We start from the raw sequence: 15957 nt of genomic DNA, 5'->3' as shown, positions 1-15957 counted from the left end.
GGCTGCAAATCCCGGTATCTGATGGGCCACCCGCCCGCTCTTCTCACCCAATTCCTCCCTGGGCCCTGCCGATGTTTGTTTTACCAACGACCTCGGCTGCTCCCCGGATGGTTCCCTGCGGATCGGGAACGGGAGCCGGGACAAAGGAGCTGCCGGTGGTTCCTGACCCACCGGGAGATCTCCCCCCGGCGATGCTGCACTGAATTCCCATAGTCTGGGGTCTGTCTGGGAGGAAAAGGGGTTTTTGGAGCAGAAATCAGCCCTCTCACCCCCTATCAGCCTGGCTGCAGCATCCCAGGCCAGGCTCTTCCCGTGGGTATCTCCCCATGGAAGATCAGCCCCGTGCACGGAGCCGATAGCGGCTGGGGCTGGCCCCAGGGGACTTTATCTCCAATTTGGGGCCCTTCTCCATCACCTCCAGATAAAACTCACCCTGACCCTGCCCGTGGTGCCCTGGGGGAAAAGGACAAGGGGAAAAAAGTATGGCTGGAGAATTGGAAGGGGTAGTGGGCGGATTTATAATGTATTGATCATGATTTGGTATTGAGTTATTAGTGGTTTATCCAGGAGGAGGTAGGGATGCTGGGATTGCTGATGGGGGATATTTATAGTCATTTACAAATTAACTTTATAGACTTATTACATTTTCGTATTTAGGCCTAATTTATCCCAGAGGGGAAGAGGGGACAGAGGAGCTGGGTGATGCTGTAATTCTTGATGGGAAGATGCTCCAACAGCTCATGAGGGGCTTTATAATGATTAATATTATTACATTGATAATCTATTAGGCCTGATTTATACCAGGAAGGGGAATAAAGGGTGGTGGAGGAATGGAGATGGTGGGGGCATGGAGGGGGTGGGTGATGCTGCCATTGCTCGTGGGATGGTATTTACAATAATTGATAAATTTATAAAAATGATTACATTTATAATAATGATTACATTTATAATAATGATTACATTTATAATAATGATTACATTTATAATAATGATTACATTTATAATAATGATTACATTTATAATGTACTTAGGCCTAATTTTTCCAGGAGGGGAACGAAGGCCATGGCAGGAATGGAGGTGTTGGGAAGGCTGGGATTCCTTGGGATGGGATGGGATGCTCCAGTCACTGCTGGGGAGCTGCTCTGTCCCAACCACCACAGCCTGGCCTGGTGGAAGGTCCCTGCCCTGGAACCGGATGAGCTTCAAGTTCCTTCCCACCCCAAACCATTCCAGGATGAAATCCAGAACCCCCCCTGGGACGGAGCCCGCAGAGCATCCCTCGGTGCTGCGCTGCCCCAGGGGAGCCCCCCAGGGAAGAGCAGGAGCGGGGAGAGGCTGAGCCTGAGAAAAAGCAGCGCTGCTGATAGGGGAGGGATTGGTTTCAGCCGGAGCTGCTCGCGCTGCCAAGCCCAGGCGGGATCGCGGCGGGTGCAGTTACTGAACATTCATCACTGCCTGAACTCTGTAACTTTATCAGCAGCGAGCGGCGCCAGCGCCGGCCCCGCCAGCCCCGGCTCCGATGGGCCGATAAAGCACCGAGAGATTCTGGGAGATTGGGGCGCTCCGGGGGCCGCCATTCCCAACGGGAACGGCCGGCGCATCCACCGCGCGCGAGGGAGGGGAAGGAGCCGGGGAAGAGATCCGGGGACAATGACAATGGAGTGACTTTAGGTTTCAGATGGGGTCGATAAGGCCCTGATAGATTTGGAGAGAGGAGAGAGCGGAATGGAGCCGTGCCGGGCGCAGCAGATGGATGGGGATGCTCCAGATGCTCCAGAGAAGGGATGCGCTGAACGTGGCCTGGAGAGCGCACGGAGCCACGAGAGGCTGCTCGGAGCACGGCAGGGAAACTGAGGCAGCTGGCACCACTGGGAGAGAAGGACCAGTCCTTCCTGGAGATGTCTCTATCCAAAGCCCATCCAAGAGCAGTGGGAGGTGTTTGTCCCCATGGTGATCCAGGATGTGGGCGCTTCGGGAGCAGCTGGGCATGCAAGGAGATGGGAAAGAAATTCCATCCAGGAAGATCAGGCTCCAAGCACACCAGCCCTGCTCCCTGCCAGAGGGTGGAACTGGGGGAAAAGCCCTCCATTTGGATACTTCTCCCACCTGGAATAAAGACATTCCAGGCGGGAATGGCTGGGGGTGGGGATGCTCAGGCAGCCCTGGAGCACATCAATACCAGGTGACAGCGAGGACAGAGGTCAAGCTCTGGGATAATCCAGCGACAAATTACCCTGAGATGCTGAGCTGGAGCCATCCCCCTTCCTGTGAGAAGTGGCTCCAGGTCCTGCCAGGTCCATCCCACTCCCAAAAGCGATGGAAAGGGAACAGGGATGGTTTTCAGTGTCCAAGCCCCAAGCCTTTCAGTCTGTGACAGCCCTGGGTGACAACAAGGCCCGAGGGATGGGGACAAGGATGGGGACAAGGATGGGGACAAGGGGACCTCAGCAAAGATGCTCTGGCTGGGATGTCCCTGCTGCTCCCAGTCGCACAGGATGCCCGATCCCAGCTCCCAGAGCCATCCTGGAGCACTCCAGGACAACCAGCAGGAACTGTGGGGGCTCCAGGGGCAGGGAAGGACCCTCAGAGGGCACAGCCAGGTTGGGTGGCCCAGCTGAGAACAGCTGGCACCGAACGTGGCACATGGAGATCCCTGGGACAGCACTGCTCCCAAAATCCTTCCCCGCCTTCCCAGCACCCCAACCCTCCTCTTCCTCCAGCTCCAGGCCCTTCTCCTGCCCAGCTCTGTGGACACCGAGTTCTCTCCGTGCAAACGTGCCTGTGCTGCCTCTCTCTTTCTCTTTCTTTTTTCTAATTTTTTTTTTTTCCTGTTCTTGGCATTTTGGTGGAGCGAGATAAGAGCGAAAAACAACAGAGCTGCCCGGAGAGTGAAAAAGGGAGATAGATAACGCAGATACCGACTCCTACACAAAACAGTCCTGGCTTTATCTCTGCTTTTTATCACAGTTCCCCTAAAAAAAATAAAGAGAGCAGCCCAACTGGAATGGGGCAGCACATTAAAAAATGAACTTTATACTGTTTGCTCTTTAGTTTTATATTTAGATGAAACAAACTCAGAGGCTCGTGGTCGATACCTTCTCCGAACTAAGAAGTCTGGAAGCTCTGTTTGCTCCAGTGGGGATGAGTGAGGAAAGCCAAGGAGTTGAGTACGGATGGGGCAGAGGGATGAGGCTGCTCCAAAGCATCCAGGGCAGTATCCTGCAGCAGAAACAGGAAGGCTCAGGCTGGAGGAGGATACAGAAATGGAGATGCTTCCCGAGCATCTCTGGTGCTGCCAGCTTGGGGACAGGTCCCACCTGAGATGGCCCAGCCAGCGCCAGGATCACAGCCACGTGGCACAGCTGGCAAAGCCCAAGCTGCCCGTGATGGGAGCAGGCCCCTGGCTGCAGGAACAGCATCTCCATCCCAGCACAGGGCTGCCCTACACCCCACCCCACGCGGCTCCCAAAAATCCTTATCCCCCCATTCCTGAGGGCACCTCACAGGGCTCTGCCTTCCAGCTGGGAAGGGCATTTTGGAGCAGCAAAAACCCAACTCCCAGGGCACGGCCAGAGAGAGGGAAGGAAGGGAAAAAAAAAAATAATAAAAATGGACTGGAGGTTTTTCCCTCCCCTCGCACTCCCTTCCCTACCTTCTTTTTGAAAAACATAATTTATCTGTGTATTATCAAGAAATCCAGACACTTTAATCAGTGAGCTATGAAGTCAGTATTTCCATTCTTATCTAGCGGAGGAGTGGAAATGGAGAGCAGATAGGCAGCTCCGAGCCCGGCCGTGGTGGGGAATGTTAATGGGAGGAGCGGCGGAGCCATTGGCTACCGAGCTGCCGCTATCGCTGCCATTATCGCGCCCTTATCGCGGCAACCATCGCAGCGCAGTAATGGGGCCAGTTCAACTTTCCGCATTATCATAGGAGCTGCGAGTAGCATGAGAGGCCTCGGCTGGGAGACGGAGAAGAGAGAGAGCGGCCAAACTTCCCGGCGGAGCAGGGAGGGGAGGGAAGAGCGGCTTTTCCTCCCCGCCGTGCCCTCCTGAGCTGGGGATGCTCTGCCTGCTGCTCCCAGTCTCACATTCCCAAAGCTCTGGGCGCCCCGGGTGCATCTCCAAAGCTCTGGGGACTGACCTCACCGAGCATCACAAAAGCTCTGGGTATCAACCCTGAAGCACAGCCCCAAACCCCAGGCTCTGGCCCGGAGAAGTATCCCCAAAACCGCAGGCACCAATCTCACCGAGCATCCCGAAACCCTGGGTACCATTCCAAGGAACATTCCCAGGCTACAGGGACTGACCCTGCTGAGCACCCCCAAAGGCTCAGGCACAGCCTTCAGGTGCATCCCCAAACTCCTTCAAGCATCCATAAATTCCTGGGCACTGACCCCAAGGCGCATCCTTAAAGCCCCAGGCACTGAATCTGTGGGGAATCCCCAAAGTCCAGGGTGCCAAACATTCCCAAAATCCTGGGCACAGACTCCAAAGCCCATCCCTAAAGCAAGGAGTACCGACCCCATCAAACATCCCCAAACCCTGGGTTTGCATTCCCAAAACTGCAGGGAAACACCATTCCTAAATACTGCCAAAGCTCCAGGCACCGACCTCACTGAACATCCCAAAAGTTTCCAGGCACCGACCTCACCAAGCATCCCCAAAAATCCTAAATACTGCCAAAGCTCCAGGCACCGACCCCATTGAACATCCCAAAAGCCTCCAGGTACCGACCCCACCAAACATCTCTAAAAATGCAAGAACCAATCCTAAATACTGCCAAAGCTGCAGGTCCCGACCCCATCAAACCTCCCAAAACCACACACACTGACCCCAAATCTCCTGGCCATGACCTCCCTGAGGTTCCCAAAGCTCTGGGACCCCGGCCCCACTGAGCATCCCCAAGGCACTGACTGGGAGGTGCATCCCCAAACCCCGGGGTCAGGCTCTGGGCCGGCCAAGGCCAAGGGAAAACAATGGATCCACATTTCATCAGATGAACAAACCCGAGGAGCACATTTCCTCCACGCGCTATCGAAGGGGAGATGTCAAGAAAATATGTTGATGTGAGAAAGAGGAGATAAAGAATTATTTTGGAGGAAAAAAGCCGTGGAAGGCTCTTATCTGGAGTGACTCATAGGCACACACTCCTTAACCCCACTGCAGCCCAAGGTCAGCAGTTGCATTCCTTTCGGCATTTCAGCCCTTCCAAAAAAACATGTTGCTGCAGGAACAATGTGGAGCCTTTACCGGGCAGCCATCGGAAGAGGGAACTGTATTACCCCGAAACACTTGAACTTTCCTGATAAAAGGAGCAGCAGGACACAGCCCGGCCAAGCTGGAGCGGCCAAAAGCCCTGAGTCAGGCAGCAAAAGCAGTCATGGGATGTGGCGCAGAAAAAAAAGGGAGATGTTGGCCTCCTGCTCCCGTTCCTGCTCTTCTCCAAAGTGGGGGAGCTGATTTCTTGGTCCCATGGGAAGAAAAATCCATGTCCTCAGCATGGAGCAGAGGTGGAGTGCGGTGCAGGGCTGGCACAGAGGCCTTTTCCAGTTCATCTTCTCCAGTGCTGAATTCCGAGACGCTCCGGGCTCCTCGCTCCTGCCGGTTGCTCACATCCCTGTCCCCGGGCAGTGTCGGCTCTCAGCCCTTGCTGTGCCCCTGTGGAAGCTCTGGGCTGGTTTTCCCTCCACAGCAATGCCCCATCCAGTGTTTTCCAAGGCGGACCATGGGTTTTTTGCAGCAGGACGGATGGAAAACATCCTCAAAACATCCTCTTCCTTTGGCCAGCACGGCTGCGTTTGACCCCAAACCCACCGGCACCACACTGGGCCCAGCAGCTCCATCCCCAGCCCTGCTGCTCCCACTGTGGGCAGCATTGTCCTTTCCTTTCCCAGGGATGTGGGTGTCCCCTCAGGGCCGGGAATGTCCCACAGCACGGAGATTCCCGCACCAGGATGGACACGGTGATGCCCTTGGGGTGATGCCAGGTGGCCCCGCTGGCACCGCAGGGGCTGCCCCTCTCCAGGAACCTCGGCTCACCTGCGCCGTGGCGCTGCCTCCTTGCACAACTCCTGCAACACCCGTGGGGAAAGGATTGCTTTCCTCCCAAGCCCTGATTGCCGAGCTGGCCGCATCACAACTTGGCCAAAGGGGAAGCTGCAGCTTGCTAGGTGGCCTCGTGATTCACCATGGAAAATAAGACCTTGCCCAACCTCGCCACTCGGATCCCGAGGTGTAAATCCCGGCTGGAGGTGGCTTCCCCGGGGTGCCAGGGACAGTCCATCGCCGTGGCTCTGTTCCTGTGCTGGGGATGGTGTGGGGGTGTCCCCCGGGGGCTCAGGAGGCGGAAGAGCAGCAGCAGACACAAAACCAACCCAGCCCCAGCGCCCACGGCCCTGGAAGGAGCTGCTGGCAGAGCCTCCCTCACCTCCCTCGCCAACAGAACTGGTTTGGCCATGGCCAGCCCAGCTCCAGCCCTGGCTCCCCCAGCATCCCCCTCTCCTGGGGGTGGCCAGGAAGAGCCAGCCTGGGATGCACCCCCAGCACAGCCCCAAAAGGGCTCACAGGTTTCCCTGGCATCAAGGGATGCAGCATCCCACGGCTGGCAGGGCAGGGGGTGGTGGCACTGGCCAGCAGTGCCAGTTCTCCATTATCCATGGTGAATGGATTTCCAGCTGTCCCCTTGGCCACCAGCTGCCAAGCATGGTGCCAACCCTTCTCCTGGAGCTGGGGCCTGCAGGGATGCTCACACCTGCAGCACTGGCTGCGGAAGAGGAGGGAAACTTCTTCCAGCATCCCCTGAGGCAGCCCCTCCACTGGGCAGGAATGTGCCTTGTGGGAAACACCTGGGGATGGCTGGGAGAACTCCACAGGGTGGGTTCAGCTGGGTGCATCCCACCAGTGTCCCACTGCTATCCCACCAGTATCCCACTGCTATCCCACCAGTGTCCCACTGCTATCCCACCAGTGTCCCACTGGTCACTCCCCCATCCCACCCATGGGAACCACGATGCTCCCCAGCCCTGGGAGCCCCCAGTGTCACCCACAGCCCATGCCAGGAGGCCGGTGACAGCCAGGCTGGGCAGAGCCACTGCGGGGGCAGCGGTGCCACAGGGCTCTGCCACCCTCGCCCTGCCAGCTGCTCGGTGCCACCGCGCCAGGGCTGGCACCGGCCTCGGGCTGTTTGCACAAGAGGGGAGGGGTTGGCAGGCAGGCAGCGCCCGTGGGTGTCACAGACATGTGGACACGGAGATGCCACCACGGGGATGCCACCAGTGGGGTACAGGGGGGCCGGGAGGCTGAGGGAGCCCCGGGATGAGCAGAAAATTCCGGTTTTGGGAGCGGAGCTGGGAGGCCCTGCTGGCACCCGGCTCATCCCGGGAGCAAACCCTCCCCACCCCACGGAGCACCCCGGGCTAGCACCTCCCCAAACACCCCCACCCCGGAGGCGCGGATGGGGAAACTGAGGCACGGAGGTGGCGGGGATGGAAAAGTGCAGCTGCATCAGAGCGGGGAGGGAAAAACAGGCGAAAAAAAAAAAAAGAAGAAAAAAAAAAGGCAACAAGCAGAGGAGGTTGAAACGGAGTCACCTGAAAGGGAAGGACTCAGGGAGGGAAGGCAGCGGGAAGGAGCAGGCAGGAGGCGTGCCGGGAGCATCCCACGCCACCGGCTCACCACGCCGCCGCTAAAAATAGACGCTGGGTTGGCCACTGTCATCTTGAAAAGAAACGCAATTTTCCAAGCTCCTGGGAAGGAGGGCTCTCCCACGGCCACCCCCTGCCCGGCTCCACCAGCCCCTTCCCGGCATCGCCGCCGAACCCACGCGGGACCGGGGAGCAGCCGAGCGTGCAGGAGGAAAGGAAAAAATAAAACCACCCGGCCCAGCACAGCCCATCAAGAGACGGCGGCTTTAACAGCGCAGATCGCACTCGTTATCTGACACCATCTAATAGCAATTAAAGAAAATCCACATGCAAAAATATGACGGTGTTTTCACCTCCCCCCAGCCCGTGCGTTCGCTCGGCGGTGCAGAATGGGAGATAATCATCAAAAAAAGTCAAAGCTCTCATCAAACTAATGCAACATCTGCAGCCGATAACAGGAGCTGGGAGAGCTCGGCTTCTCAACCCAGCTCGCTTCACAGAGCACGTGGAGGGGGGGAAACCACCCCACCACCTTGAGAAATGAAAACACACATGCAGCTGCCCCCCATCAGATAATTAAAGTGCCTGCGTTAATCACATTTGCAGTGGAACAAATTGTTGGAGCCCTTTTGCCCCTCTTTGCTGTGTTTGTTGTTGTAGCGAATCCTGCTCCGGTCTGGTGGGGAGAGATAAGTGCTCCTTATCAGCCCTGGCAATCTCTATCAGGATGGAGATCGGGGCTTGGCGCTTATCAGGAGCTCAGATCTACTGTAGCTGAGCGCAGAATAAAAAAGGGAAAAAGAAAAAAAAGCCCCAAAAACAACACCATAAAAAAAAAATAATAACCACAAACAGGCCCCTGCAACTATGACAAAACATTCGCTTCCAGCTCGCTTAGGAACAAAAAAAAAAAAAAAAAAAAAGAGAAAAAAAAAATCTGTATTAAAAGAACAAGGGAGGGGGAGGCACATCAGCGCGATGAGATCAATCTCCCGCTTATCAGCTCCCCCATCGCAGGACCCGGCGCTGTGAAAGCACCGGCAGCTGCCAGAGCCTCGCTCATCAGCTGGGCGCCCGCGCTCCCATGTTTGAAGTTAATAAATATAACAGGCTATCTGGCTTGGAGATCAGCTCCTGCTCCCTATCAGCCCCTCACATCTATCTACCAGCAGAACAAAAGACAGACACACACAAAAAAAAAAAGAAAGAGAAAGAAGAAAAAAAAAAATAAACCACCCCATAAGGCAGAAGCAGCTGCAGGGAGGCTGGTGGTACAGGCAGGGAGGGAAAGAAACTGTCCTCTGCGGGCAGGAACCCCCCAAAACGAAAGGGAGAGATGCTCGGGGTGTTTTCTCTGCTATCGAAAGCCACCATCGCGATGCAATCGGCTTTCAAAGCCTCCCCACGGCGTGCCACCGCCGCTGCCGGGGGGCTCGGAGGGAGCGGCGCCCCCGGCCCCTCCATCCCCGCACGGCTCCAGCCCGGAAAGGCACCGAGAAGAGGAAGGTTAAAGCAGCTGGTTAAATATAGTCCGGTGTCTGATCTTTGTCTTATCGCTGCTGGCGATCGCCCGCTCTCCCGGCGATCTCCCCGCGAGCCTTAATCTGCGCCTCGCATCGGGCTTCAAAAAAAAACAACAAAACCCCAACCCCACAAGAGAAGGCGAAGCCAGAGCGAGAACATCGCGTCACCCAGGAAAATAAAATCAGCAGATACCAATCTGGAGGAGGTTTTTAATGCTCCAGCCGAGATGATAAGGAGGATAGACTTTGTGGAAACAGGTCCGGTCTGTACATGAGAGGAGTCTGGTTACCGGAGCCCTGATTCATGCATACCTTCCCTGATGGAGCAGCGGCAGGGCGCTCTCGCCGCGCTCGCCGCCTCTAATGACTGTTTTCATGTTGACACATACAGGAAGGCTTCCAAGCTCTCAGCTTTTAATCACTTTTGGCCATCGCCGGCGGCCTGAGATCAGCCTCCCACTTTATCATTTCTTCACATCTCTGCAGAAAAGCAGCAGAGGAAGGAGATACGAGGAGCCGCCGCCGCCCGGCCGAGCTGCCACGGCCTCGTCCTGCCCCAGTTTGCCCCGCAAAGTCCGCGCTGGGAGCGGGCATCCCGCGGGGAGCGGGGCCATTCCAGCGCTCCGCTCCGCACGCTCCCGGCTGAGCGAGATGGACTCACCCAGGCAGGGCTTTCTGCCGAAAAAAAAAAGCCGCGGAAGTTGGAGAAAGCCAAAGGAGAAAAGTATCCCGGAAAAAAGAAAAAAAAAAAAAAAAAAAAAGGAGGCAGCTGGGACTATTTTTAACTCTCCCCGGGTAAAAGTCTAGCTGAGCGTTATCACCACAGCAATCACCCCAGGCAGGGAAACAGGTAGGTGCAACTCAGCCTTGCAATTATTTCAGGAGAAAGATAAAGGTAGATTATCACATGGTGGCCAGCCTTCCCTATCCTCCCATCTCCCTCTTATCACCAGCTTCCATCGACTCGAGGGGGAAAGAAAAAAAACACACACACACACATCGGAGGGGAAGGAGAAAAGCCAAGCTGAGCCAGGCACCAAAAAACTTCAGCACTTTGCAGGATTTCTCCGCCTTCCTGGTACATCCTCGCTGGAGCAAAACAAGAACTCGGCCGATGGAAACCCTCGGGAACCACCAGTGTCCAGGGAGGGACAGGGATGTGCCCAGGGAGGGACAGGGATGTGCCCAGGGAGGGACAGGGATGTGCCCAAAGCCCCGAGGGATTCCCGCGGCGCTTCCTCATGGCCACGTCCCACCTGGGCTGGGATGCGGGGCAGGAACCTGGGGGGCACTGGGCAGGGTGGAGGGTCAAGGACAGCGTGGCCGGTGGCGAGGATGGCACATGGGGACGATGGGGACGGTGGCACGGCGGGTCCAGCAGCGCCCAGGCAAATGGGGGTCCCCGTGCGGGAAGGGGAGCCCTGGCAGGGTCAGGGCGCTGTCCCCGCGGTGAGGATCCCCCGGCAGGGCTGGGGTACCCCAGGGTGGATGGGGAGCCCTTGGCAGGGCTGGGGTGGCCCGGCGGAGATCGGGAGCCCCGGGGGGTTTGGGGAGCCCCCGGCCCTGGCCGCCGGCGCTGGATGGGAGGCAGGCGGGGGAGATAAGATCACAATTTCAGGCCGTCCCGACAGAGCGATGTTATCTGGACGGGACTTGCAGAACGGAATATTTTAAAGCCTTATCGGGGCCCCCATCGGGAGCCGGTACCGGAGCCACCGCTCTGGCGGGGGGGAGGCGGCGCGGGAGGGGGGAACGGCGGGGACAGACACCGAGGCAGGCGAGCGGCCGGTAGCGGGAACGGGCACCCACGGCGGCCGTCCCGGGGGGGTCCCGGGTGTTTCCCGGGAGTACCGGGGGGACAGGGGAAGGGGTGCGGGAGCGCTGCCGCCGAAGGGGTGGTGCAAAAAAAAAAAAGGCGGGGTGGGGGTGCGGTGGGTCCAGCACAGAACGGCGGAGAGGGTGCCGGTAGCGGCGACTCACGTTTGATCTGCCGGGGGTTGCTCTGTTTCCTCCTGGACATCGCTCGGCGAGGGGCGAGCCCGGCGCCCCGGCTGGCGGCTGGGCGGGCGGCAGGTGGGTGGCGGCGGGCGGGCCCCCGGCTGCTCGCATGCCCGCCCGCCCGCCCGCGGGGCCGGGCCGGGGCCGGGGCCGGGCCGGGCCGGGGCCGGGCCGTGCTCGGCGGAGCGAAGCCGCCGCCGCCGCCGCCGCGGGATTTTCTCAATGGGCGCCGCGCCGGATCAAACCCGCGGAGCGCTCCGGGGGGCGGGGCCAGCGCAGCCGCCGCGGCCGCCCATAGGCCCCCGCCCCCCGACGGCCACGCCCACCGGATGGCGCGCGCGGCGGGGCGGGGCCGCTGGAGGGCGGGGCTAACGGCAGAGGGGGCGTGGCCCCGGGGCGCGCTCCCGGCGGGGGCTCCGTGCGCGCTCCCCCCGCCGTCCCCAAAGGCTCCCAAAGGTGTCCCCAGCCCCGCTCTGGGAGCCCCGTGAGGCTCCAGCCCGTGCTTTGGGTCTGGTCCCAACCCGTTAGGGTCGGATTCCCCTTTTGGGTTCCACAACCCATCCCCAGCATCCCGAGCTGCCCCTTTGGGGTCTTCAGTCCTTCTTTGGGCTCCCCAAATTCCCCTCTGGGATCCCTTGTGACTCTCTGGAAGCTCCTGCACTCACAGCAATTCCCCCTGCTGGAATCTCAGTGCCCTCGCTGGGTCCCAATCCACCTTTTGTAGATCCTCAAAGCCTCTTATGGGACCCCCCCAAACCTTCTGTGGGGTCCCCAGGGGCTCTTTTGGATCCCTTGGAGCCCCTCTCATTCCCAGATGAATGGTCCAAAACCTCCCACTTGTGACTTCCGTGACCCTGGCTCAGGGTGGGGGACACCCCAGCACACCCTGCTGTGGTGTAGGTGTCCTGGGGTCCCCCCTTGGCATCATCCCAGCCAGGCGATCTGTGAGCATGAAGAAATTTTGGGGTGAAACATGGGTTAAACAGGAGACAGATTTTGAATCTATGATGGGAATATTGTCCTGTGAAAAACAATAATTTCTCCCAAAATGGACCTTGCCCATGGCTGACCTTGGATCTGGGGGATTTACCAGATGGCTGGTGGTCCTCAAATAATGATGGAGGTTTTGGATCAATGGAGGGGCTGGTGGGCTGTGGGGACACGGCACAGCTTGCTCATATCCCTTCTCCATCTATCCCCGGACATGGGATGTGCTTTTTTCCCCCCTTTTCTTTTTCTTTTCTTGAAGGGTTTTTAATTAACTTCCTGTTTCAATGGTGGGATAATGAGTTTTAAGCAGCACATGATTCCAGTAAAGAGGTCAAACCGGCAATGAGGATGTCAAAAGAAATTAAGTTAGGAATTAAGAAGAGATCCAGGGGAGAAAAAAAACCACCCTATGGAAGGAGGGAGACGCTGCTGAGGACAAGGCTCTGCTGGCCCCCCCTTGGCTGACCACCCCCCAAAACCATCCTGGCGGCGCCTTTCACCTCGAGTGGCCTCGAATCGCCGCCTTCCTGGAGACCGACCCCCCCTCCCGGGAGCAGCTCTGCTTCCAGAGCTCTCCCCTCGCTCCCAGCCCGGCTCTGCTGGCCCGGCCCGAGGAGCCCTCAGTGGCCTCTGCTCCGAGCCAGCGCGATGGTTCTGCCTCCAGCGGGGGCTGCTGAGGGGAGCCCCAGGCCAGCCCGGCTCTTTCGGGGGTGCCCGGCCTCCCCCCGGCTCGGCTGCGGGGATTTTGGGGCTGGGGGCGCGGCAGATCCCGCCGGTTCCTCCGGCACATCCTGGATCTCCCCCGGCACCGCAGCTCCCGTGGTTCTCACCTGGCGTGTTTGCTTACGCCGAGATAATTAGACAAGCGTTTAATTAAACACAGCATCGTTAATCGCGCGGGTTTCAGGGGCTGGGGGTGGGCGAACACCGATGAGGTGCCCAAATTTCCTCTCCCCGGGAGGCAGCAGAGGGATGGGGGCTGTCCCCGCCTCTTTGTGCTGGAAGAAGCGGTGGCAGCATCCCGAGGGGGCGAGGGGACATTGTCACACCCACGGGGGGGTGAGGGGGGGGCCTGCATCCCCCCAAAAATGCCCCAAAAGCCACGCTGGAGCCGGCGGGCTCTGACACCCTGCCCTGGGGAGCGAAGGAAACAGGTTGCACTCCTTCCCCTGGCACGTCCCTTGCCAACGTCCCTTTAATTCCCTTTCTGGCACCATCCCAGAGCCACCTAGACCCCCCAAGGGGTGACAATTCTCGGTCTCGACCACCACCCAAGGGCTGCATCCCGGCCTGGGGACGTCCCCAAATGCCACATCCCGTCCCCAAATGCCACATCCCGTCCCCATGCCCGGGGGCACCCAAGGGTGGCCCTGCACGGGGACAAGCGGCACGGCGGCGGTGCCAGCGGCAGGGCTGGGTGTCTCCCTGCTCCCTTCCCGAGGCCGTGGTGTTTGCAGAGAGATTGTTCCAGGGGAGCCGAATAAACAGCGTGTTTTCCCGAGGAGTGAATTACACGCCTGCAGAGCAGAGATAATGCGGGAGCAGCCGTTCCCCCCATTGTGAGCGAGGTGACATCTTTTTATGGAGCTGTGTACATTTGTATTAGTGCCAATTAATCTGCCCTGATATTATTAGAGACGCGGCGAGAGGAGGCGGCGGCGCAGGAATGTCAATGGGAAGAGCCAGGCGCTGCCTCTGCCGGATTTCAGGGCTCAGGGATGGCTGGGGTGACATTTTGGGGGGCCCTGCTGAGCCCCCGGTGCCACTGCCTGCTGGCACGGTCTGCCAAGGCTCCAAACCCGGCTTTTTTCTGCTCACAATATCCTATTTTAGGGTGTTTTTTTGTCCCAAGAGGGAGGACTGGCATCACGGTGCCCCACCTGCAGAAGGGCCCTGCCACCTGCTGGCAGCAGAACCCGGCCCTGGGTGCCACTTGTCACCTGCCCGTGGCTCAGCCTCGGGTGGCTGCCAACAGCCCGGGGTCCTCCGGGGCTTGGGCACGGATGTGACATGGGTGGGACACAGCAGGAGCAAAGCCTGGGCACGGTTTGGGCATGGCTTGGGCATGGTTTGGGCACGGTTTGGGCATGGCTTGGGCACGGTTTGGGCATGGCTTTGGCACGGTTTGGGCACGGTTTGGGCATGTTCCTCCCTGACTTGGGCACGTCCTGAGCAGAGACGCTGCTGTGGAATTCTGGGCTCCCGGGAGCAGCGGTGGCAGCGTGGAAGGGTTTGGGATTAAACCAAATCCCAAGCGTGGAATGATTTAGGTTTGAAAAGCCTCCCAGATCATCGAGTCCCAGCACTGCCAAGGCCACCACAGAACCCTGTCCCCAAGTGCCACACCCACGTGGCTTTTAAATCCCTCCAGGGATGAGGGCTCCACCACTGCCTTGAGCAGCTGGGCCAGGGCTGGACAAACCTTTCCACAAAGAAATTTTCCCAATATCCAACCCAAACCTCCCCAGCACAAATGATGCTGGATGCTCCTGAAACCAGGTGGGAATGTGTGGGTGAGCAGCCCCCAGATCCCAAATCCAAGGCTGGGATGTCTCAGTGCTTATTTCCCCCTCCTCTTACTGATCTCCTTCTGTAGGAATGATGTTCTAACTCCCAAAAGGAGCAATCCAACCGATTCCTGGGCTTCAGAAGCATCACTGCTGGCAGGATGGCATCCCTGGGGCTGCATGGCTCCTGTGCTCCTGTTCCCAGCCCCCAGGGCTCCAGGTTTTCCTGCATGAATTCAGCACCAGGGGTGCAGGATCCCTCTGGTGCGTGTGGTCCCTGTCACGCACCCTGGGGAGGAAGGTGGGAGCTGGGCTTTAAATTCCTGCTGTGCAAGGAAGGACCAGATTTGACTCAAAAGCAAGAAAAATAATATTCCTAAATCTTCACTCCCTGCTTGCAGCGTGACAACCATGGTGGATCCCGTTATCCTCCAGGCTTTACGGAGAGGCTTAAAGCACCTCTGGCTCAGAAACTTGGATGTGGGCCTGAGAAAAGAAAGGACGGCTGGATTTGGGCGGGGGCTGGGGGGGTTTGAAGAGCAAACAGCTTGAGGAAAATTTAGGGTGGTGGCAAGAAGCCAAGAAATCCCCCTGAGGGGCTCCATCAATGCCAGGCACCTCCCATCAGACCCACCCTGCAGCTCCCAGGGCCTGGAGCTGTCCCAGCCCTGAGGATGTGGGTGCAGACTGGCCCCACATCCCGGGGGTGCAGGGCTGGGACCCCCAGATGTGCTGGGTCCCAGGGGAGCCCCCCTGTTCAGCTGTCCCCTGCTGAGCAGGGAGTTAATCCCCAGCCAGGAGAAGCTGCCTGGCTTTGCATCCTCACTGGAATTACGGTGACAGGGGCCTGCAATCTCCCAAGTGACAAATGCTGCTGGATAATGCAGGACTCAGCAAACCTGGGGGCTTTAGGGAGCTCAGAGGAGCTGATGGGTGGGGGGGACTGAGGGAATGGGATGTGGGTGAGAGCAGGGGGGAAAAAAACCTACTCACATTTAGAGGGGAAAGTATAAATTAAATAATTCAGCCCCCAGAGATGTGGGGATGATGCCAACATCTCCCTGGGGAGTGGCATTCCAGAGGGAGCAGAGCCTGATGTGGGCATCCCTCGTGTCTTGGGCTTCCAAAAAATGGGTGCAGCTTTGGGAAGGGGTCCCTGCACCCATCCCAGGGCCCAGGGGATGGGTGCCATCCCTGCAGCATTCCCCTCGCTCCCAGAAGACTCATTTCCAGGTGCCCAGGTGACAAATCTGGAGGTGTGGGAGAGCTCTGGTAACAACCAGGCATGAAAATC

General features: G+C 58.4%; 1 protein-coding gene across 1 annotated transcript in view; it reads right to left on the bottom strand.

The window, feature by feature from the left end:
- Nucleotides 1–11289, bottom strand: part of ZFPM1 (zinc finger protein, FOG family member 1) — a 34070-nt gene extending 22781 nt beyond the window's left edge. The window contains exon 1 of the mRNA XM_030227794.2: nucleotides 11149–11289. Coding sequence (XP_030083654.2) covers nucleotides 11149–11188 — 40 coding nt within the window. The 5' untranslated portion in view covers nucleotides 11189–11289. The remainder of the gene's footprint in view (nucleotides 1–11148) is intronic.
- Between the last annotated feature and the right edge of the window lie 4668 nt (nucleotides 11290–15957).

Source organism: Serinus canaria, chromosome 11 (assembly GCF_022539315.1).
Source record: "Serinus canaria isolate serCan28SL12 chromosome 11, serCan2020, whole genome shotgun sequence".
NCBI classification, from domain to species: Eukaryota; Metazoa; Chordata; class Aves; order Passeriformes; family Fringillidae; genus Serinus; species Serinus canaria.
This window is presented reverse-complemented; position numbering and strand designations above follow the sequence as displayed.